General features: G+C 43.9%; 7 protein-coding genes across 7 annotated transcripts; 4 read left to right on the top strand and 3 right to left on the bottom strand.

Moving 5' to 3' along the window:
* Positions 1-1052: 1052 nt before the first annotated feature.
* On the bottom strand, positions 1053-4056 carry Bfra_010198 (putative binuclear zinc transcription factor protein; the record flags this gene model as incomplete). The annotated part of the gene is made up of 7 exons (XM_037340530.1): positions 1053-1817; positions 1866-2108; positions 2172-2835; positions 2890-3159; positions 3218-3295; positions 3343-3649; positions 3738-4056. 7 exons carry the CDS (start codon positions 4054-4056, stop codon positions 1053-1055), a joined length of 2646 nt encoding a protein of 881 aa, XP_037188998.1.
* Positions 4057-5402: 1346 nt separating this feature from the next.
* Bfra_010197 (putative wd domain-containing protein) lies at positions 5403-6874 on the bottom strand (the record flags this gene model as incomplete). The annotated part of the gene is made up of 3 exons (XM_037340529.1): positions 5403-5972; positions 6320-6632; positions 6759-6874. The coding sequence occupies 3 exons, from the start codon at positions 6872-6874 to the stop codon at positions 5403-5405; spliced, it is 999 nt and encodes a 332-aa protein (XP_037188997.1).
* A 392-nt stretch (positions 6875-7266) lies between these two features.
* Bfra_010196 (putative duf1339 domain protein) lies at positions 7267-10645 on the top strand (the record flags this gene model as incomplete). The annotated part of the gene is made up of 3 exons (XM_037340528.1): positions 7267-7668; positions 7729-9885; positions 9938-10645. The coding sequence occupies 3 exons, from the start codon at positions 7267-7269 to the stop codon at positions 10643-10645; spliced, it is 3267 nt and encodes a 1088-aa protein (XP_037188996.1).
* A 584-nt stretch (positions 10646-11229) lies between these two features.
* Positions 11230-12780, top strand: Bfra_010195 (putative vacuolar atp synthase subunit h protein; the record flags this gene model as incomplete). Its single annotated transcript, XM_037340527.1, has 3 exons — positions 11230-11530; positions 11587-12109; positions 12165-12780. 3 exons carry the CDS (start codon positions 11230-11232, stop codon positions 12778-12780), a joined length of 1440 nt encoding a protein of 479 aa, XP_037188995.1.
* A 365-nt stretch (positions 12781-13145) lies between these two features.
* Positions 13146-14573, top strand: Bfra_010194 (putative glycine cleavage system t protein; the record flags this gene model as incomplete). Its single annotated transcript, XM_037340526.1, has 1 exon — positions 13146-14573. One exon carries the CDS (start codon positions 13146-13148, stop codon positions 14571-14573), a length of 1428 nt encoding a protein of 475 aa, XP_037188994.1.
* Positions 14574-18139: 3566 nt separating this feature from the next.
* Positions 18140-19757, top strand: Bfra_010192 (putative amino acid protein; the record flags this gene model as incomplete). The annotated part of the gene is made up of 5 exons (XM_037340525.1): positions 18140-18280; positions 18330-18591; positions 18647-18838; positions 18890-19284; positions 19335-19757. The coding sequence occupies 5 exons, from the start codon at positions 18140-18142 to the stop codon at positions 19755-19757; spliced, it is 1413 nt and encodes a 470-aa protein (XP_037188993.1).
* A 1309-nt stretch (positions 19758-21066) lies between these two features.
* On the bottom strand, positions 21067-21823 carry Bfra_010191 (uncharacterized protein; the record flags this gene model as incomplete). Its single annotated transcript, XM_037340524.1, has 3 exons — positions 21067-21168; positions 21261-21355; positions 21424-21823. 3 exons carry the CDS (start codon positions 21821-21823, stop codon positions 21067-21069), a joined length of 597 nt encoding a protein of 198 aa, XP_037188992.1.
* Positions 21824-22582: the final 759 nt, after the last annotated feature.

The following is a 22582-nucleotide window of genomic DNA, read 5'->3' as shown; positions in this document are numbered from 1 at the left end:
GTACGGATACACATGTCAAGAAACACTGCGTAGGATTACTCTCTACCCCCTCCTCCCTCCTCCCTCCCTCTAAACCACCAACTACAAAAGCCTCCCTACTATCTCACTCACCCACCAACCAGAAAGACAAAGAAACAGACAGATAGACACATAAACAAACAACCAAACCCAAAACCACACCCAAAACAAACAAACCTCAAAACCTAGTCTCGCTTCCAAAAAAAAAACAGGAACAAGAAGTAGAGTGAAACAAAAACAGCCTTCCATCTTTTCCACCCTCGTATACATCATCTGAATTCAGTAGAGTGTAGAATCTAAAATCTTAAACAAGCGGGAGCAAGAAAGACGGTCATAAATTTACTAGGTGCATACATAGAGGCATGTCTACGGAGTGAATAGTTAAATTCAAAATCTCAAATACTTCGAATATTTCCAAGTTCCAAAATTCTCAAATAAGTAACCGAAATAGTTTCAACATCTTGATATCTCAAATGCCTTGAAATGCTCAAAACAACCTCATGTTCTACGAGTCCTTTCTATTCCAAAATGAGTTAGCTGTTTCGAAACAATCCAATGTTGGACCACAGATGAGAACCCCTTAGTCATTCACCACCTTTCAACCATCAGTCAGCTTTTCACTGTACTTGTCAGAGTATGATCCAGGATAGTCAGGGCTAACAAGCACATGGGACATTGAAACTGAGTTTTTGGATGAATCTTGGATGTTCAACTTGAAGTATTAAAATCAAATTATTACATCATATATCATAGAACCCCCTCCTATCAAGTATATATTCATCCCGCATACTCTATGATATCACCTGCAACCTGATTCTGCCCTTGACCCAAAAAGAGGTTCTTACAACGAAGCCAATATGATATTCCAACGCCAATGTCAATCCAAGCTAAATGCTGCTTTCCTCGATTTTTCCCTGAACCATATTTGTATCCATAGCCAATTCGAAACACGTCATATCGTATCGCGTTATATCCGAGCAAACCAAACCTGAACCCGAAACCCATCACTTCATTAATACCATAAAGTCAGTAACTCAATGACCCCCCTCCCATATATCCATCGGATCCATGGGCCCCAACCCCATCATATGTCTAAATACTCCCTCCCCAACCGGCGTCAGCCCCGTTGTAGTCTGCTGCGGCCATGGATCTGGTGTTGTATATGTTCTCCCAGGCGTTTCCGGCATACTGTATGCTGATGATGATATATTCGACCCAGCTGGAATGTTATTAAATCCCGGCGGTGTCGAGAAAAAGGCATCCATTAGACGAACCTCGCGATCCGCATCTGGTGCTGGACGAGTTTCATAGGATCCAGTGTTCGTAGTAGTCTGCCCATGTTGTATATTAGAAGGTCGGACGTCAGACGTGGATTTCAGTGTTGGATTGTTGGAATTATTGCCAGTATTCGAAGAAAGACCTGTTCTCATGTCGGTACTTGTACCATCGTGGCTGTATGTACTGCCGTTTGGTTCTTTGCTTTGACTAACAGGTACGCCTTGCCTCAGATCTCGAGCTTGTGAGCGTTCGTTCAGCCTAGGCCAGCCTCTCTGTTCCACGTCGAAGCTTCGAGGAAATGGATCAACTCTAGGGCTTGTTGACGTTCTCCTGATTCCTTGTTCAGTATCGGCAGAAATACTGCGCGATGTTTCCTGAGGGTTAGTAGGACTGTCGCCTATCACTCGGATGGCATCCGGACCCCCTCCACCAATGAATCGCATAATGTTACATCCAGTTTGATCATTTGATCCAATGACAGTTGTACCCATTCCGGGTATCCCAGTCTCTTTGGATCCCAGCTAGATGCATTAGCTTTACGAATATCGAAAGGCGTAGATTTGACATACCAAAGTCTCATTCCAGGGTCCATCTTTGAATTTATTATTGTTACGCAATCCCATGGCCTCCAGATCAACGTCCAATTGTACAAGAAAGGACTCTGTCAAAGGATTTTTCTTCTTTAAAGCATTCATGGCTTTTAAGAGGAATCTTAGGGCATCTGAAACCGGAGAATCTTTTGGTGTATCGTCGAGATGTTTAACAAAGACGCGTGCGGCTACGTAGAGACAAAAAGATATGAATGGATTCATCTATCAATGGGTTAGTAAGACTTTAAAGATATGTGTGTGTGTATGTTTCCGCGACGCGCTCACAGTTGATAAATCCATATGCGAGATCATTTTCATGATGCTTGTGATCTCATTGGCAGCACTGATAGCTCTGATTTTGCTTTCGGCGGCGACAGTATCAGGTAACCGATTATTTTGTGCTTTGAATATTGCTGCTTGATGTAGGCAGATGGTAGAAGCATGAATATTCATGTTTAAAAATACACTATTAGGATTGGCCATCCCATGAGGTAGGCGAAGATGAAAAGGTAAAGAAAGGGATGTGTTTAGGAGAATGTTGTCCATGTGTCGGTGTCGCCTCCAAAATTCGCCATTTAAGTCGTTGTCACGATAATCAGGATCAGAACGGTGTAGATGTAGGAGATTTCTTCCAAAGAGTGAGGCCATCAAAACAACACCAGCGAATGGCGACAACCTAGAGGCGCCCTGAGGACTCATTGAATCAGTCAGAGTCTGAGTTCTTTCCGGCTTACTCAGGTTAAAAGCGTCCTCTGAAGACGGTAAGTCCGATGTGATGTCCTTTTCATCGATAGTCATAGGCCAGCCAGTACCGACACTAGCATATCGATCTTCGCAAAAAGCCATCCAGAAAGTTCTGCGCCTTTCTTCTCTTTCTGTCCAATCTCGCGGTGGTGGGAGACACTGCTTGACTTCTAAGCCAGGCTTATCAAGTCTATGTAGACCCATCCTTGAGTCAATTAGCGGACAAGCTCCGCATAAGCTCTAGCCTCTGGGTACTCACATTTGACATAATCTAATGGCAGCTCCAGTGCTCATCCAAGCTCGAGGAAAGTGCATCATCCTAAATTCGTAAGAAGCTAAAAGAATATGAACTTGTGCATGCGAGACAGAAATTATGCTTTCTCCAAATCCTTTCAACGTATCCATTTCCATGTATTTTCGGGCTCGCTGATAGAAGTGGTCTTTAAGATTCATGTATTTTTCTGAACTAGAAGCTGCCAGTGTCCACATTGCATATCGTAATGAAACTGGGGGTCGTTGATTTGGCGCACTATGAAACGCCTATTAGATGGAAGAATGCTCAATTTTGGGACAAGAAAATTGCCTACAGATTCATTGCAGCAAGGTAACGGTATTTGTGGATCATTGGGAGTGACGGGTGAATATTATCGAAGTAAATTTCATGCCTAGACGATGTAAGCTCAAGTGTAGAACAGCCTATCGAAAAACATACAACTCGTCAATTACTTCTTGGAGGGGTAACGGTTCCTCAATCCCAAGACCAATCATCTCCCACGTAGATGGAAAGTCATCGAGCCCCATTCCCATACCAATAGTGGCCGAGAATCCCATATCATTCAACGCTGGTTGAGCGTCATTGTTATAGCGCCACCGCTCGCCGTCTACTCCAATATTCGGACTTGGAACATTGAGATCTGGGGTAGGGGCGGTCCGCAATCCAGCCCCGCTAGCATTGCTTGTACTTGGGCTTGGAGTTGTAGCTGTAGGTTCTTGTGATTTGAGCATATTCTCGACTTGTTCTGATAGCATGAGGTATTAGCCCGTGTCTAAGAACTATTGAGGCATCAAATACCCTAAATTTTAGGACCCTGGCGCCTAGAGACTTACTCAATCTTTCTTCTAATGCTTTCACATAGCCACGTTTTGGGCCAGACTTTCTTCGCACAGGATCATAAGCACAATCATGTCCCAATCGCGTACACGTTGAACAACTTGGTTTTGAACCATCGCATTTTAGTTTTCTTTTCCGACATATAATACATGCAATTCTCTTCGGTTTTGGAATTGTCGAGTCTCCTCCGTTTCCATCGATTCCACCCGCCATATTGCCCGTATCTCTCAGACTACTGTTTGGTCTTAAACTGGTTGTTTGTTGTGGAGGATCATTAAAGAAGTCCTCGCGGGGTATATTCAAATTCGATGACATTTCACATTGAAGGATGATTCGAACTTTGAAAGAATAGGTTCCCTCCGTATCCAATGCAAGCAATCATTGACGTTCAGTAAGCTTGCAGGTGTGGTGTGTCGTCAGAACTTGTTATCGCAACGAAATCGTGCCGGAGCGATGTAAATAAAGATAATAACAAAGATAATTATTGATTTGACTAATTAGGCTATGTTGCAATGTTACAAATGATTGGCAATGAATGGTGTATATGATAATAAGGAACATGCAAAGAACAAAAGCTGCGCTGCTGTGCTTTTCGATAAGAAATTAAAGAAGGGGTGGAGTTAGAACTTTATCAAGCCTCTTCTAATGCCTGTAAAAATGTCTGGGCACGGGGTAAATGGTTAATCTGTATCTATTGCCTACTAGATAGTGAGGAATGCTTGGAAGCATATTGAAATATCTACGGGTAGTTATTGTTACTTTTATTGAAATTGTCATCAATACTACCTAAGTGGTGATGAGGGTCTATACATCCGTATCACGACTACCTACCCATAAGGTTTGGGGTCTGTAAAAGTGAAGCTATTCCACTACTCTGTAATAAAGGTGGAACCATGAATGGGAAATGAACCCGGGAAGTCATGTGGCAACGCACAAGATATCAGAACATCATTGCTTTGCAACAATACAAAATTAATTAGCAACGTTTCGTAACAGTTAATCCTAACACGTTACTCAAGGCATCAGCATTAAAGTCGTTTTTACTCGTAAGCTTAAATAGAACCATGTTCGTGAACCCTCCCCCCCTTTCACAACACCATCGACATCTTTAGCAAGAGATGCATATGCATGGCAGACACGCTGCTGCTCGGGTACACATCAGCCTTGTGAAACAACCGGATCCAATTGAGCTAGAGAGACAAAGGAGACCCTAGTAGTAATACGGCTAGATGTTGCCCCGACTCACTAAGTCATGCTATACATTCTTCAAGCGTCTTGTGAAAGTTCATATTTGGGTGACTAAAATGACCTGCAAATGATCCAACAGGCTGGAGCTAAAACGCACGGAGGTATATGGATCTTGGGTCTTTGCTCTTTGCTAGTAAACTGTATTTGGACAACATCGCCTCGAATTGCCATATATATCTTCCTAATTATTCGATATACAAGCTAGTGCCTCGGTAATTGGCGAGCAAGACATTCCATATGCATGTTCATCCGCATCGTGATGATCACCCGCCGCTTCTGTTGTGAGGACAACTTGACGGTGACTTTACGATCGAATTCCTTGTCGTTGGTGCCTTCCGGAGCACCCATAACGCTTATCAACCCCTTGCAGAAAGCTTACAAGCTGGCCTTAAGACCACAGAAATACATGCCCTTTACTTTCTTTCTAAGTCGACTCCAACGATCTTCAAGCCACCGTTCTCCACATATGCTAGGGTATATTTGTTGGGATGCCAGGCCACAACAGGACAAGGGCTGCCTTTGACGGTGTACACATGCTCTCCAGTCTCCGTATGAGCAATTTCCAATCCTGTGCCTTCATCGCTACCCCCGACAATATAGCTTCCATCAAAACTGAAACTTATGCTTCTGATAGGGCCCACCATATCAATCAAAGTACGCTGACATATCCAATCAGTTGTATCCCAGAGTGCAATGATGGAATCTGAGCCTCCACTAGCCAAGAACCTAGCTGTCGGCTGCATCTCCACGGAAAGACACGAGGATGTATGCCCATTCAAAGTGAAGGGCTGTGAAGCCTCGAAACTCATGTTAAAGATAGGTTTGAAGTCAGGATAGGACAAAATCTTTATACGACCCTCTCCCGTCGTAAGGAATATTTTGTCACCGCTCCAGCAGAAAGCAATTTGGTTTGTTTGCACTTGCTGCTGATGTGAAGCAAGAGGGGTTGATTGTGTTGGGGAAAGGATGTAGATATTATCAGACTATTAATGATTAGCTCTCGTCTCAAATGTGCAACGGTAAATTAAGTTCTTTAGAATAGATTCAGGCAACAATTTCACACAGAATACCCGATAACTCGGACTAGCAGACCAAATTTGGCTTTTGTTTTTTTTGAAAAGAATCCATAATTGAGAATAGTTGCAAAGTCAGGAAACAATGCAATATCCAGAATGAGCTATTTCAATTTGGATATTTCGAATGCCCCAATTGGACTCGGGACTCGAAATTTTTTCATCATGAGACTGCTGTCCAAACTATTGGATACCTCTTATTCACAGAGAGAGAGAGATATATATATATATATATATATCGGCACTAAAATACATACCTTGTTACCAACAATCAGACTCTCGCCGTTCGGATGCCAGACTAATGTGAATGCGTCGCCCAATCCTTTAACTTCGTTGATCACAGCTTTAGTTCTGACGTCCCAGAATTTAACAACACCATCGCTGCTTACACTGGCAAGTTCAGCATCTTTTACAGGATTGAATGCAACCTTTTCGATTCCAGCAGCATGGCCGACAAGCTGAGTAGAGTAGTTCACTGAAGGTCTCTCGGGATTCCATACCCTCAGCGTTTTATCTGCAGCCCCAGTTGCGATCAGCGAACCTAAAGGATTCCATGAGATTGTCCTTAAACTGTACAAAGAGTCAGTGAAACGAATACACAGAACCAGTTGGGCGGGTAAAACGCTTCGGGATCACGTGATGTCATAATATTCCCATATAAGAATTGATGGCCATCTGGATGATTGAAGGGCATACCTATGAGAGCCAGAGCCTCTTGTACCAGGGTCGTTATAAGTTTGGGTCTTCAAAGAGCCAAAATATCCAGAGAACTTCTCCTTTGAGAGACTCTGTCGATGGCGGAGGGGTGCCATGTTTTTTATGTATTTAAGATGTCTGCGGATGCTGAGAGTGATATATGTTATATGATTTTCGAAGACTACTAGGTATCCCAATTAGAAGAGGATATTGCGTAGTATTGTCATGAAAGCTTTGAAAATTTCAAGGTCATGGCTATTGTGCCTGTGCTTATTGTGTTTTATACAATGACATTCGTATGGATGGTGAACAAGTCGAGAGCTCAACCTCCGGGTATTACCGAAAATTAGCCGCGAATTCATCGAAGACAACCCTGTGTGATCATGAGCTTATGATTATTCACCCAGTATTCAGAACACAAAGAAGAGCAACTTGCTCAAATTATACGCCAATAACTTCCGCGGACATGCGATGATGTGGATGAAAATTCCAGTGGCATTGGACAGCCATGTACTGGCCGATTGGAGCGCCTCGAATATACGCAGCAAGCAGCAGCGCCGCATCTAAAGATCATATTATTCAGACGGACGACGACGCGGAGTCTCGGGAACCTACAGAAGGCAGCGGATCTCTGATAAATGTGCCGAATGATGAAACCGAGGAGAATGCTGATGACGATCAAGAGTTTACTTCTGGTTTATCGACCCCCATAACACCTATCACACCGGGCATAAAGCCAGTCGAACACGACACTCACACTCGACCTTCAAACAGATCATCCCTTACCGATGCATCTTATTTCCCTGGTAGCCGACCAGAAAACGATCCGCTACTGGCATTGAGAATATCCCGAAGTGGTCATCTTTTCGCGGCTATAACATCCACCACCCTTACAATATGGCAGACAAAGGTACTTGTATTCCGAAATCTTCAAAGCTTGAAGCCGAGTTTTGCTAACCTAATCATATAGCCTACTGCCATATTGGCTGTTGTGGTTCGATCTCATAAATCCCTTGCTACATACGGATCGAATATTTCCCTTCTCCTCAGACCCGATTCCATGATATTCGTCGTTCAGACAACAAATGGGTTTCTAATAACTTACACTTTAGCCACTGATCCTGAATCCAGAGTCTTCAAGCCACACTTTGACAACCACACAAATCGCAGACAAAGTAATTTTAGTGGTCATAGGAGCCAGGGTGGAGATAGGATTCTTTGGGGGCCAGGGGAAGGAGGTGGTGTCAGAGATGTGAGCGTAAAGTTTCGTATGGTCATCAAGGTTGATGCGGGCATCGGCAATGCTTTAGCATTAGATGATGAATTAGTCGTCGCAACAAAGAAGCCAGGAGCAGTACAGTGCATCAGATGGACTCCAGACAGTACAGGCAACCAAACAAGCACAGAAATTTTTAGCCGGATGGAATGGTTAGCCAAGAAAGCCAGTGTAACCGAAATGGTGTATGATAGACCGATGAATTTGTCTACTTGGATCACTAGTGATGGTCGGGCATATGCAGTACAGCGTCATACCCGGCACAAAGATTCAGACGGGCAACGGAAATTGTTCAGAGGCTATTGCTTTCATATACCTACAAATGAAGACAACAATGCAATCAGATCAGCTATCAATGCCAGATTCTCCCTCATCGCCGTTGGTTGTAATGATGGGACCATACAAGTCTTCACCGCTAAAGATTATGTCGGCAATGTACCGCCTTCACACACTCATTGTCTGTCAGTTTCCCGACAGTCCTCTGGTCAATTGACTTGTCTCAGCTATTCTCCCGACGGGTATAGCCTTTTCGCAGGATATGAAAACGGTTGGGCAATGTGGAGTGTGTTTGGCAAACCAGGAGCAAATAGTTTTGGATCAGATAGAAGGACATGCGAAGAAAACAATGAAGGCTGGCTGATTGGTGTTAAAGAGGCTATATGGGTTGGTGGCGGGACCGAGATTCTTCTGATTAGCCAGCGAGACAATCGACTCTGGACTTTAGAAATGGCGCGTAGTGCTATTACTGGATGCTATGCTTCTGCAAACATATCTCGCACTTTACTCCAAACCACCTCGAATATAATGGTTTATCGAGGCTATGATATGCCTGACCTCACCACTATATCAGCAGAATCGTCTTTGTGGCACAATGCTCAGATACCCTCCAGTTATCTTGTGGATCAATGGCCCATACGTTCTTCTGTCATATCATCAGATGGGAGATACGTCGCAGTAGCAGGTCGACGTGGACTTGCGCATTACAGTATTAACAGTGGTCGATGGAAGACATTTGTCAATGAAAATATGGAGAACGAATTTCAGGTACGAGGAGGTATGTGTTGGCACCAACACATATTAGTTGCTGCTGTAGAAGCGGGAGATTCTTTCGAGTTGCGTTTATTTTCACGTGAGGCACCCCTCGACAATACCGCTATGTTACATGTTGAGTACTTGCCAGCGCCGGTGGTTCTAATCGCTCCTTCTGGGGAAGACTCTCTACTTGTTTACACGTATGACAATTTACTGTATCACTACATCTTTGCCACAACAAATGGCGTAGTGAAGCTTGTGCAAGTTGGGCAGATAGCGTTCCATGGTATCGTCAGATCCCCAGCTAGAGTAAGAGGCCTGAGCTGGATTTTACCGGATGAACAGATACTAGAAGGAGACCCTTCACAAGACGTGGCTGTTGCAACTGTTTTATTCTTGGTTGATGGCAAACTTGTATTATTACAACCATCACTCAACGATGAACGCAAACTCAAATACGATATGAGAGTCATTGCACAAAATATCGAATTCTATGCCCTTATGAGAGACCAACCATTAGCGAACCCGCCCAGAAATACTGCGTCCACCGAAGAATCGGGAGACCATGGGCAAGGCAATGGATTGCGCGATGCGCTTTGGTTCTTTGAAGGCAATGAATTAAAAGTATGGCCTGAGGTTCAGGACGTCCTCCGCTCTGCCCCGTCGGAATTGGGTCGCGAACTTCCCTCCACGGTATCCATACCTATTGATTTCTATCCTTTGTCGGTTCTACTCGGTAAAGGTATTCTTCTTGGGCTCGAATCTGATTTAGTTCAGCGTCGTGATGTGAATTTTGCTTTTTTCAAATTCACAATCAGGGTATGTACTGAGCATTAGTTCAATATTGAATTCACGCTAACGTATATTCTAGACTCATTTATTTATCCCACAAGTCCTACGTTTCCATTTATCTCGATTTGATTCTTCTGCAGCTTTACATCTAGCTCATCAGTATCAAAACCTTGAATACTTTGCACACTCACTTGAAATTCTATTACATAATGTCCTCGATGAAGAAGTAGATACGCCACCATCACCTGAAGCAGCTTTACTGCCAGGTGTGCTATCATTTTTATCCTCGTTCCCTCAATACTTGGATATCGTTGTACAGTGTACTCGTAAAACGGAAGTGAGGTCATGGCGGACACTATTTACCTATTTACCACCACCACAAGAACTATTCGAGGAATCGTTGCAACGAGGATCTTTGAAGACAGCGGGCGGATACTTGCTGATCCTTCATACTTTCGAAGAATTGAGTTCAAGCTCGGAACAACTTGTTCGTTTGCTTTCTCGTGCGAAAGACGAAGAGGATTGGGAATTGTGCAAAGAACTTGCGCGGTTCCTAACGGCTCTTGACGAAACTGGAGCTACATTGATGGAGGCATTGGAAATGGTCAGCCTTAGAAGTCCTAATACCGACCGAGAAGCGACGAGTTTTATGTTTGAAGGTACAAAACTAAAGGTTCCTCGTCCAATCAAAGAACCTGATGTTAACGGAAATGACGGCAATGGTGAATTCAGTTCCGAGATGTCTCAAGGGAGTAGTGAGGCAGACTATTTTACCTCCCGCCACTAGGTCACTAGTGAGCAAGTTTTGGTGACTTGCAATCCCAAAGTCAAGCGGAGGGCGTCTAGGCAGGGCGCACAATTGAATAAAATGATGAATGCCATGGGTAACACGACATAATGTCTCCCGGCAATTTAGATTCAGAATACCGCAGCAGAAGTATACATGATAATTACAAGTTTATCCAACCATATCGCTAACATGAATGCTGTGCATGTAGCTTGTATAATTGTCCATAAGGGTATCGTCGAATGGCACGATTTTTGCAGTGACAAAAGTAATTTTTATTGTAGTAATAATTAAATCGTAATATTCGTAACTGATATATCAAATACTTATCTTATTGCGTAGAAGTAATTAAAGTTGGTAATATTCGTTTGTGCCTGGCCGCCGAGCGTGAAGAGAAGAGCCATACCTAAGACTCACGTTGTAGCGAGTATGCTAGCTCCGCTAGCGCTTTCCCTCGATAAGAGCTACCTTGAAGCTTGAATCAACAAATCAACATAACCAACAACCACGAAATTACAAAGACATAAAACACTCGCTCCATAACGTCGATTTGATACCCCGAGGAGCTGAGTAGTAAGTTCATCATGTCCCTTGACCCACCCACTTACCTTTATTCGTTGATGAACAACATTCGCCAACGGCCAATACCCTGGGATGGCGCTGTACGAGCTGGCACAATTACCGATGATCAACTGGGTAAGATTCGAGCTGTTGATAAAGTAAGAAAGGAGCAAAGGAAGGAAATTGTAGAGAAAGATCCAGATGCGTATAGAAAGCTGTTTGTTGGTTCGGAGGGAGAATCGAGCGTTTTAGAATCTGCGACGAGAGCAAAGCGCCCAGATGTTGTTCAGTATATCTTAGTCTTGTTGGGCGATTTACTTGATGGTACATATCTCCTACTCCATAAGTTATCCGACTGGGTACTGATAGAAATTGAATAGGCATTCCGACGTTATCAAAGACTCTTTCGGAACACGATGATCCATATAAACCCTTCCTCCCACTACTGAATCAATCCGCTGAACTCGAAAGCCCCATACCATTGCTCACCTCTACGGTTCTTACAAGCATAATTTCAGGATCCAAGGATGCATCTCAAAATGCCTTGGAAGCAATGCCAAAATTGCTGCACTACTTGTCAACACTGGCAAAGAGCTCGGACGGTGGTTTACAAGATATAGCAGTTTTACAATACTCGTCATTGTTACAAGGCAAAAAGTCGAGAGAATTGTTTTGGAACCAGAGATCAGAGACAATTGAACCCTTAGTTACCATCCTTAAATCAGCTGCAGGCGTTTCCAATGGCGACTCTGCATCGACACTGTGGAGTGGGGCTGCAAGCATCCGAAGTGGACCAGAGGGAACTTTGGGCGGCGGCGTTGGACTACAGTTACTTTACCACGTTCTACTGGTTCTGTGGCAGTTGAGCTTCGAGGGTGCTGCAATTGGAGAGGGACTTGAGGAGTAAGTCTTGTCCATTTGAGAGGCACGCAATGACAAACAACTAACCAATCTATAGCGAGTATGATATCATTCCACTTTATACGCAACTTTTGAGACTATCACCAAAGGAGAAGACAACCCGGTTGTTAGTATCGTCTCTGTACAATCTTCTCGCCTCGAACCAAAGTTCACTACTCCCCGTAGCGGTATTCGCTCGCCTTCCAGCTCTATTACAAAATCTGAATGGACGCCATCTTACAGACGAGGATCTTCTGGATGATCTCAAGAAACTGAGCGAAATGTTAGAAGAGCATACAAAGACTCAAACTACTTTTGATGAGTATGCTGCAGAAGTTCATTCGGGTCATCTCCGCTGGTCACCACCCCATCGAAACCAGATATTCTGGGCCGAGAACGCTCGCAAAATTCTCGATTACGAGCAAGGTGAGCTGTGTAAGAAGCTGGCAGAGATTATGAGTAAGCCTTGGGAGAACGACAAGCAAGTTCTTGCCATTGCATGCAATGATGTAGGATACTTGGTCAAAGAGGTTCCGGAAAAGAGATCTCAATTGGAGAGGTTGGGCCTCAAGACTAGAGTTATGGAATTGATGACGGAGCCTGACGAGACAGTGAGATGGGAGAGTTTGAATGCTCTTTCGGGATGGTTGAGATACAGCTTTGAGACGAAGTAAAGGATTGTGGTGATATTGTGATTATGGTTAGGGAGTTGTATGATTGAGAGGCCAAAAGCCTCACGAGGGAAGCTGCATATTCTACCGTTTACAACAGGTCAAATTCCCAGCGATTATTGATTTTGTCGATGCGCAGATGTTCAATTAGTGTAGAAACAATGATGATTTTTCTTATCGGGTTTATAAAGACATTTACGTTATGATGTGTGTGCCTGGAATACTTACATTTCATAGACCCTTATCACACTAGATTCCCCCACTAGTGAGCCGAAATCGGGCTGGGCTTTATCCTTAAGCCGATTGTCAACACAAGCCTCCATACCTTTCAACCATATAACTTTTTGATAACAAGTCATTGATTCATAATGAGACGATTCAAAGCTGTAGCAAGCATCTATGATGCTGCATTAATCAACCGCACAGTCCCAGGACGCCCTCGACAGCTTTCGACAGCTCTCCAACGAGAAACCTATGCGGCGACATCCCCCTCATCATTCAATACTGCTGCTCGATTTCCGATATCTGCCATAGCGACAAGAAAGCAGAAATCAATTCGCCATGCCTCATCTGCCTCATCTTCATCTACTGAACTTCGCAAAACCCCTCTCTACGACCTGCACATTTCCAATGGTGGAAAGATGGTTCCTTTTGGTGGTTTTTACATGCCAGTTCAATACTCTGGACTCTCGGTGAGCGCCTCTCATCATTTTACGAGAGAGCATGCCAGTCTTTTTGATGTAAGCCATATGGTTCAACATCGATTTGAGGGACCAGGTGCAACTGCTTTTTTGCAGAGGATCACACCGGCTAGTATCGCAAATTTGGCTCTGCATCAGGGAGGGTTGAGTTGTTTATTGCATCCTGGAACTGGAGGGATTGTAGATGATACCATTATCACGAGGTTAGGACCGGAACTATTCTATGTTGTCACAAATGCAGGCTGTAGAGAGAAGGATTTAAAATACCTAGGGGAGGAGTTAGAGGCGTTCACCAAGGAAGGAGGAGAGAAGGTCGGATGGGAGGTGCTCGATGGTTGGGGATTAATTGCGTTGCAAGGGCCAGAGAGTGAGGAAATATTGAAGGGACTTTTGGCAGAGGAGATGAAGGAGGGAGGGTTTGAGAATTTCTTGTTTGGACAGTCAAGGTTCATAAAGATTCGTTTGGCTGATGGGTCGACTTCTGGGAACTTGTTGGTTAGTAGGGGTGGTTATACGGGAGAAGATGGATTCGAGATATCAATACCAGAGAGCGAGACGGTGATGGTCACCGAATCTTTATTGAAGAGCGCTGGGGAGACAAGACTGCAATTGGCGGGGTTGGGTGCGAGAGATAGTTTGAGATTGGAGGCTGGTATGTGTTTATATGGGCATGATCTAGATGACACAACAACGCCAGTAGAAGCAGCTCTCGGTTGGGTAGTAGGAAAGGAGAGGAGGACAGAAGGAGGCTTCCACGGCGCCGAAATTATTCTCAAGCAACTTACTCCAAAAAGTAAAGGTGGAAGTGGAGTAGAAAGAAGAAGAATTGGCCTTATAGTCGAAGGGGCACCTGCTCGTGAAGGCGCGAATATCGTTAATGATAAGGGAGAGAAAATCGGAAATATCACAAGTGGATGTCCGAGTCCAACATTAGGCAAGAATGTCGCGATGGGGTACATTAAAGATGGGTTCCATAAGGCGGGTACTGATGTGGGTGTGGTGGTTAGAGGGAAGGAAAGAAAGGCAAAGATTACTAAGATGCCTTTCGTGCCATCGAAGTATTGGAAGGGGACTAGCGGGACAGCTCCTGCTTAATGGGCTGGCTGGAGCTGGTAGAGATATTGAAGGGATGAAGGGAGCAAGGGGAAATTCAACATTATGCAACTGGGACTATGGGATGGAATGGAAATAGGCGTTCAGAGAAGAGCATACCAGCATACAAGCATCATCAACGATGCGCTTCAACGAAAGCTACGGAGTTAAATGAATAAGATGAAATGTATGAGTTTATGTTACAAGATTACTGATTTACAAATTTTTGGTTGGTAGATGCGCACATGTGTGAGTCTTCTTTCTTCATTGATGGTGTCTTGGTGGCCTTCTGGAAGATTTGTCCTGATGCTACGGCTGCGTGTATGCATGCATGGTCATGATTCCATATGACAACATATACCTATCCCCTCAGGCACACACTTTAGTGCCAACGTACAAATCTTACTTGACATGTCTCCTTGACGGATATTCGTCCCTACGTAGGCGCCAGTAATGATGTTTGGACAAGCGAGAATATCGACGAACTGACTAAGCTATGATAAACATTTTTCAGAGTACTACCCAATTCGCCAGATACTGAACTTCCTCACAAGACAGTCCAAATCATGTCACACAAACCTCTAGATCAGGTAAAGCATACACGAGATAGACCCTCTCGCGTCAAGGCTTTACTTGAAAATCCACCCTCTTCAAAGCTAAACTCGATCGGTCACTCTGGAAAAGGATGCGGAGCAGCAAGATACTACATTCGGGTGTTCTTGTCTCCCGTCATCATGAAACAAATCGCATCTTACGCCTTGTGTTGACAGCAGGCCCATATTTTGTCTATTACATCTCCACTTTATACGAGGAACGTTTGCAATTATAAGTACACTTTTCCTCCTTCTTTGTCAATACTAAAATAGACGACTTCAATCATAACATCTGTGTGGGAGAATTAAACAAAGCTGGACCGAGAAGCGCGTTGAGAAGGTCACGATCAAGTGGTTGAGATCTTGCATCTGCAGCAGAGATATCTTCGAAGAGTACAATTACGACAATACGAATATCTCTAGAGCCACTGGAGTGAAATTGAAAGCTTAGTGGCCAGTGCTGCTGGGCATATACTGTTCGAGTGGTTCGTTCAAGAGTTGACCACTTATACAAGACTTTGGGCTACCCATTGTCAGAATCTTGTCAACGAATCGATACACTGAGAAACTACCAGTGCAGCTGGAAGCGGGGATCTTCACGAGGTACTATATGCTACATAGGATACCACAAAGCAAATCGGCAAGAATACTGGAGCAAATATCGACTTCGTTAGTATCCCTGCTACCTACTCGTGTCACTTGAGATCCCGTGTCAGGCATGCTAGTTACGAAACTTACCCCATAACACTTCATTTTGAGAGCTAGTTCAATGTTGATCACCAAATACACTCCCAGGCTTGATGCCGGTTGGAATGTGGAGAAAAAAAGGCACATTGTGCCCATGGTCTTTTCAAAGTCGGGTCTTTAGAATGCATCGTGGATGGCAATCCGAATAACTTCGGAATTGTGGCTACTCATTGCCGTGAAGAATATGGCACATGCTATGCTATAGTTACACAGGGGTTCGGCGGCATCAGTGGGTTTGATATGAGAAGGCTTCGGATACAGCAACTGGTGGAGCGGGACTGTTCTATGTAACCACCAGGGATCTCGATATCGTTGTCGTTTTTACCGAGCAGTCCCGTCATCCTGCGTGTTACACTCCGCAATTTATCGAAGAGCCAAGCGGTAACCTCAAGCTAGCAATATGGGGACTCCAGATGTGCCAATTGTGTTGTCCGAGGGTATTCTGGACACCTGTAACGTTTAAAGTACCCTCAAGGTGTTGTCAACAGGGTCAGGGCAACCAATCCAGATATCTAATCATACTCTTGGCATAACGTGTCTGGGGAAGTTCCACATAGATATCTTACTAAATCCTTTCTTTGATGGGGCCTAGAATATCGTCTGCGGCGAGTCAAGTGCGTTGTAAATCGCACGTTCTCAAAGTTCGACTCTCTATCCCTTGAATAGACGACCATGCCGCACAGAATGTTGGAAATGGTAAGTCCTTCCTTCGTATTCCGGGGTAAGTGGGTCACTGGCTTCGACCAAGCACCAAATTTGTAGTCCGGTGACATTCCAGCGAGGAAGCTGCGAATGTGTCAGAATTGGCAGGTTTAATGCGGTCTTGGGCGAGTGGGCCGTCCAGTCAGCCGAGATTCGAGAACAATCAGTTTGTGAAGAGAAAAACGACCCTGCAGACGGGAGTGATTTTTGGGTGCGGATCATTGCATACAGGGAAGTGCTTCCTAGAGTGCAATATACGAGGGAAAGCTGAGACTGCGGTGAGCGAACGCGGAGCGCTTCCGGCCTTTCGGGAGGCTGATTGACCGTCTTTTTGTGAACATTTTCAGGAGACTCGAGAGCTGGTTATTGCCTCCATTGAGTAAAAGAGATGCATTGCGCTAATGTCAATTCGGTGTTCGAAATGCCTGAAACAAATCGTATAAATAAACAGCTATGTTACGATATATAAATCACAAATAAATCACAAGTCTAATCGATCAGTATTGATGATTCAAGAGCAGATAAATAGACAATCCAAAAAATCGGTTGTTCCGATGTCGTTCATTTGCAATACTAGTGGCAAATATAGTTTGCCAACTTGCGTCAAGTTACGTAATTTTCAAAATCTTTTTCGAAGTCACCTCTGCCCACACTAGCCATCTTTTTTCTTGCCCGATCAGGGGACCCGGATTGCAAAAGGGGGTAGACACATTGGTTTGAACCATGACAAGTAGAATTTAGTTACCAAAGTACTCAACACTGGGAAACACCTAAGTTTGCAAATATTGAAGGTATTTTGTTCCATGATTCTTCATACTTTCATGCCTGCAAGAAGGGTCCAATCCAATGTGCCCCCCATATAGTATCAAAGAGTTAAATGCCGATTGCAAGATCTACCATGCGCCGACTTCCGTCAATTGAGAGATGGATACTAAAATATTTCTTCAAGTTTGTTGCAACGCATTCCCCACACTTTCTATTGGACCTCCGTTCTCGGCGAGGTACCCTGCTAGAATATTCGGGATTGCCTTGAGCAAATAGCGCCGTGGCGGGGAAAAAGAAGGACTTTCGAGTCGTGCATGAGCGGCCCCAGATTAGAAGTCTGCACCAAGTCTTCTTAAAGTTCTTTTGCATCTGCCAATGCTCGCTTGGCCTCGCTAAGTCAGGAGTCTTTACTGGTTTGGATTTAGTCATAGTACGATCTAGATCCACTTTATTGATATTGTACATAATAGCGCGCTCCATTTAATTATAGTATGTCACTAATATTTCCACATTTTCACAACGACTCGATGTTAAATCCAAGTCAAGCCAATTGGTAATTGGATAGAGCTTGGAATTCCATCTGATCCGAGCTTACATAAGCCTATCTGCGGACTCAATGCTTCAGATCCATTATATAATCCGCCTAGAAAATGTCATATTTTTGAAAAAGACTTCTCTTCCAATTCAACACTCATCTACATCTTAATTCCCACGACTTGCAACTTGACATATTGTGAATATAGAGCTCGGAATACGGGAGCAATGGCCGACCAATTTCAATTCTCACGCCAGGCTGAACAGGGCGACTACGACAACAAGAGCCAAAAAAGTGAAGCAAATAATGATGTGACTCATGACGCAGTCTTTGGTGAGATTAATGAAGATGGACCAAATTATCGAGGTGTATGTACAGAATTATCTACGAAAGTGTATGTTTGCTAATTATCTTCAGGTTGGCGCTTTGGGTTCAACTGCCCTCATGCTCAAGACCAACTTAGGTCTTGGTGTTCTTTCAATTCCAGCTGTTTTTGACACGTTGGGCATGATTCCCGGTATCATATGTGTCCTCACCATGGCTGCGATCACGGGATGGTCACAGTACATGATTGGAGTGTTCAAGAGAATACATCCAGAAGTGTACGGTATTGAAGATGTTGCTGGTATCATTTTTGGAAATGTTGCTCGTGAGATCGTTGGTGCTGCATTCTTTCTTTGTGAGTGGCCCCGTTTAGTTGTATAGATGAGCTTGATTCTGACCAGTTCATCTAGTCTGGGTTTTCGTCTCTGCATCTGGTATGCTCAGTGTTTCAATCGCCTTGAATGCGTTATCGACTCATGCTACTTGCACTGCTGTGTTTGTGGTTGTCGCTGCTATCATTGCCTTCATTTTCTCCAGTATCCAAACCCTAGGCAAGATCACCTGGCTTGCATGGATTGGTGTAGCTGGTATTATCACTGCTAGTAAGTCAACCAGTCGTCATTGTGAAAAAACTCCCGACTAACACGTGCAAGTTCTTACCCTCACGATTGCTGTCGGCGTTCAAGGAAAACCAGCCGATGCTCCTGTTACAACAGGTCCTTACAAGTCCGACTTCAAGCTTTTTGGTTCTCCATCATTCACTGATGCTATATCTGCTTGTGGCTCGCTTGTTTTCTCTTTCGCTGGAACTCCGGGTTACTTCAACATTCACTCTGAGATGCGCAATCCAAGGACTTATACTCGTTCAGTGTATATCAGTCAAGGCTTCATCACGTCTATGTACATTGCAATCGGTATTGTCGTCTATTACTTCTGTGGTTCCTACGTCGCGTCACCTGCTCTCGGTTCCGCAGGTGATACCATGAAGAAAGTCTGTTACGGTCTTGCTCTTCCTGGTCTCTTGGTTAGCACCATCTTGCTTTCTCATGTAAGTACAGCTCTCATCTCTCATCTCTTCTTCTCTAACATCTCCCACAGCTTCCCGCAAAATTCCTCTTCCTTCGTCTCCTCCGTGGATCCAAGCATCTTACTGTCAACTCCATGACCCATTGGGTGGTCTGGCTCGGCTGCACCTTCTGCGTCATTATCTGCGCCTATGTTATCGCAAGTGCAATTCCAATCTTCGGCGGTCTTATCTCCCTCATCGGTGCTCTTTTCGGAACCCTCTTCAACTTCCAGCCATTCGGTATCATGTGGTTTTACGATAACTGGAGCCTCAGGAAGACCCAAAGATCGCGTTCGTGGATCTTCATGTGCTGCTGGAGCATTTTCGTTATTATCATCGGAACATTTTTAATGGTCGCTGGTACTTATGGATCGATTGTTGCCATTATCGACTCCTATAGTGCAGCTGGAGGATCAAGTTCCTTCAGTTGTGCGGATAACTCGAATTCCGTCTAAGGTGGAAATGAAAAGGGGGGGGGAGTAGTAATATCAGACCAAGCATAAGTCTTGGTAATATCGAGCCGTGGAGTCCCTGGATCAAGCTTTCGGCGAGAGGATCTTGAAGAAGGGACGAGATTTCACGCCAAGTGTACCTGTCGCGCCGACTTATCTTTGTGTCATACACATCTACCTTGACTTTATCAATTGAGGATTTTGAGTAGTCCCGCGGAAAAGGATGAAGGGTGACCAAATCAAGTCCACGACGCTATTACTGAAACATCCACCGCGCGTCCGGAGTACGAAATTTGAGACCTAACGCATTCCGGTCATTCTTCACATGCACCACGCACCAGGCCACAAGTTATCATTGTGCGCTCCACCGAAACTCTTCACCAAAAGTCAAATTTACAATTGTTGAGCCAGAATTGTTTTACGCCTGAACCAGAGTTGCGTTATAGTTAGACTAGAAATGTCTATTATGTTTTCGGGGGGAAAAGGAATGCTTTTTAGTAGAAGAATAGAAGGAAGACAAAAATGGTCTGGCATAGCTAGACGGTGCTAGTTACCGGTATAGCTAGCCCCCCCCAAAAACAGGAACAGGCACGCACAAAAGTTAAATGGATAAATAGAAGGAAAGTCAAAAAGAGAGAAGGATACCAGGCGGGCGGGCAAAAGTTCACAAAGGTCTGCAAAAGTCTACAAAAGTCACGCCGATTGGCGCATGTATTATGATATGAACCTGATAGTCAAATAAATAATTTTAATCGTACCTTTGATGTCTTGTGGAAAGTTTTCTTTCCCGTTCTTTTCTGCCGGTTTGAATGTGTTGGGGATTCGAATTCGTTTATTGTTTGTTGTTTATATGGCTGCTGTGAGATGACTTCTATGCTGGTTATACTGCGCTTGTGGTCTGGGGTTATCAAAGGAGAATAAATTCTAAGCGTTAGCATCTCTGGGGTATTCAGGTCCTCGAGTCCTTTCGAATATTGGGATTGTGTGAATTGTTCAAGACGATGTAGAGATTCAGATGTGGTTGCATGATTGAATTGTTTCTAAAGTGATTAAATGTTGTCGGATCGTTATCTCTTTTCGGATGTTCGTCCCATAATCGATTTTTTACTTCATTTCAAATGTTTATATCTGCTCAAACATTCGCTTCATCGGTGTAGTGATCTCAAGCAAAATCTAAAAGTAAGAGAAAGGTAGATTCTGGAAAAATGGGATAATAGTGTGTTATTCAATAAGTTACGTTGACGACATAGATATGATGAGATGGATGCATTTTTGAAGTCGTGGACAAGATTTTATTCAAATCTATAGTATGCTACAACAAACATCTTTCATGCTGAACGCCTTTTCTGTACCCATGCTCAGTCCGAACTTCTGAGAGTATCCATTCACTTTCTTGCTTTGCGACACATGACTCCTATTTGAGCCTATAAATATAGAGAGAATATGGTAAGCCGGTGTTCTGAAGTGGAGGGACAATGGGGTCAAACAGGCTGGAATACAACGTACCATGTCGACGGAGTTTCTACAGCAATAGGCGACTTTATTCGCTTCCTCACATGTGCTTCGGAATTCATTGCGATTGGCTGGAAGTGGCATCGAGACTGGTATGAAGTTAATATAACTTTTCTTGACATGAATGTTGAAAGGGTTGAGGTGGCAGATCACTTACGACGCTCGCATCCATCTTTGTAAACTCTTCCGCCTACTTCACAGCATCGAGGTTTACGACGTGTAGCACATAGTTTACCGGGTGGAAGGGTGTTGTTGTCCTCTAAGTCATTTTGGATATCTAATGCAATATATTCGGCGACTTCCGCAGCTTCTTCTTCATATTCTTTTTCTGCTTCTATGCTATCGGTGGCTGCATCTTCATCGTTGGATGAGCTGCCTAATGTTGTGATGTTCGTAGATGTAGTATCATTTCTAGTTGCTATGGAATTTTGATGTCCATAAGTAGTGCCATTGAAGAGTTTACTGTCAACCGTTTTATCGGCGGGTGTATTGTCAATATAAGCACCAGTGACTGTGCTAACAGCAATGGTGATGATAGAAATGCATGAAAACTTCATAATGGCATTCTTTGATGGAACGCAAGAAGAATATGAAGAAAATTGACATGTAACATGTGAGGGAGAGAAGGATCCCCTTAGCAGAAGATAAGGCTGGATGCTAAAACGGTAGTAAGTGGGTAATATCGCACATCATACAACGGCCTTGCATACAAGCCATGACGAGCTTAGTAGAGTGTTGATCGAAAGGGACCTTAGATCTAGTTCGATGGCATAAGGAAATTATAACCGCGCCTCCAGTTGACAATACGCCGGACACTTTATCGTTCGAGTTTACCTGGTAGTTCCTACCTCGCTCGAAGTTTGGGAACTTAAGATCAATTCATGTCCCCAACTACAGGGAAAAGTGTATAGATACACAGACGAATGATTAGCTCGTGGTTGCTAGTTCCTCCAAGACTACCATACTTTTGGTGTCTTCAAGAATCTTCTCATATCTCTCCGTTCTCTTTCAACTTGGGTGATGACTTGTATACTCCTTAGTGATACGTAGTGATAGGTGGGTCACTAACTATCATCTACCGGTACTTAACGCAATGATTAGGGACAATTAAAAATTTAAAGGATTTCTAGTTTTGAAATAATACCGAAGAGGAAAGAAGGAATTTAGTGCAGTACCGAGAATATTAGCGTTATCACGTGCTGACCCCGCCTTTTGGGAATTGATTTCGACAAACGGAAAAGCTGCCAGGCCAACTCCAAGCGGAGTCCAAGCTGATCAAAGGCAAAAGGCCAATGTCATGATGTAATTGAACCATG

The sequence above is a fragment of the Botrytis fragariae genome (genome assembly GCF_013461495.1).
Source record: "Botrytis fragariae strain BVB16 chromosome Unknown tig00000186, whole genome shotgun sequence".
Lineage (NCBI taxonomy): Eukaryota > Fungi > Ascomycota > Leotiomycetes > Helotiales > Sclerotiniaceae > Botrytis > Botrytis fragariae.
The sequence above is the reverse complement of the archived record's forward strand: the minus strand, read 5'-3'. Positions and strand labels throughout refer to the sequence as shown.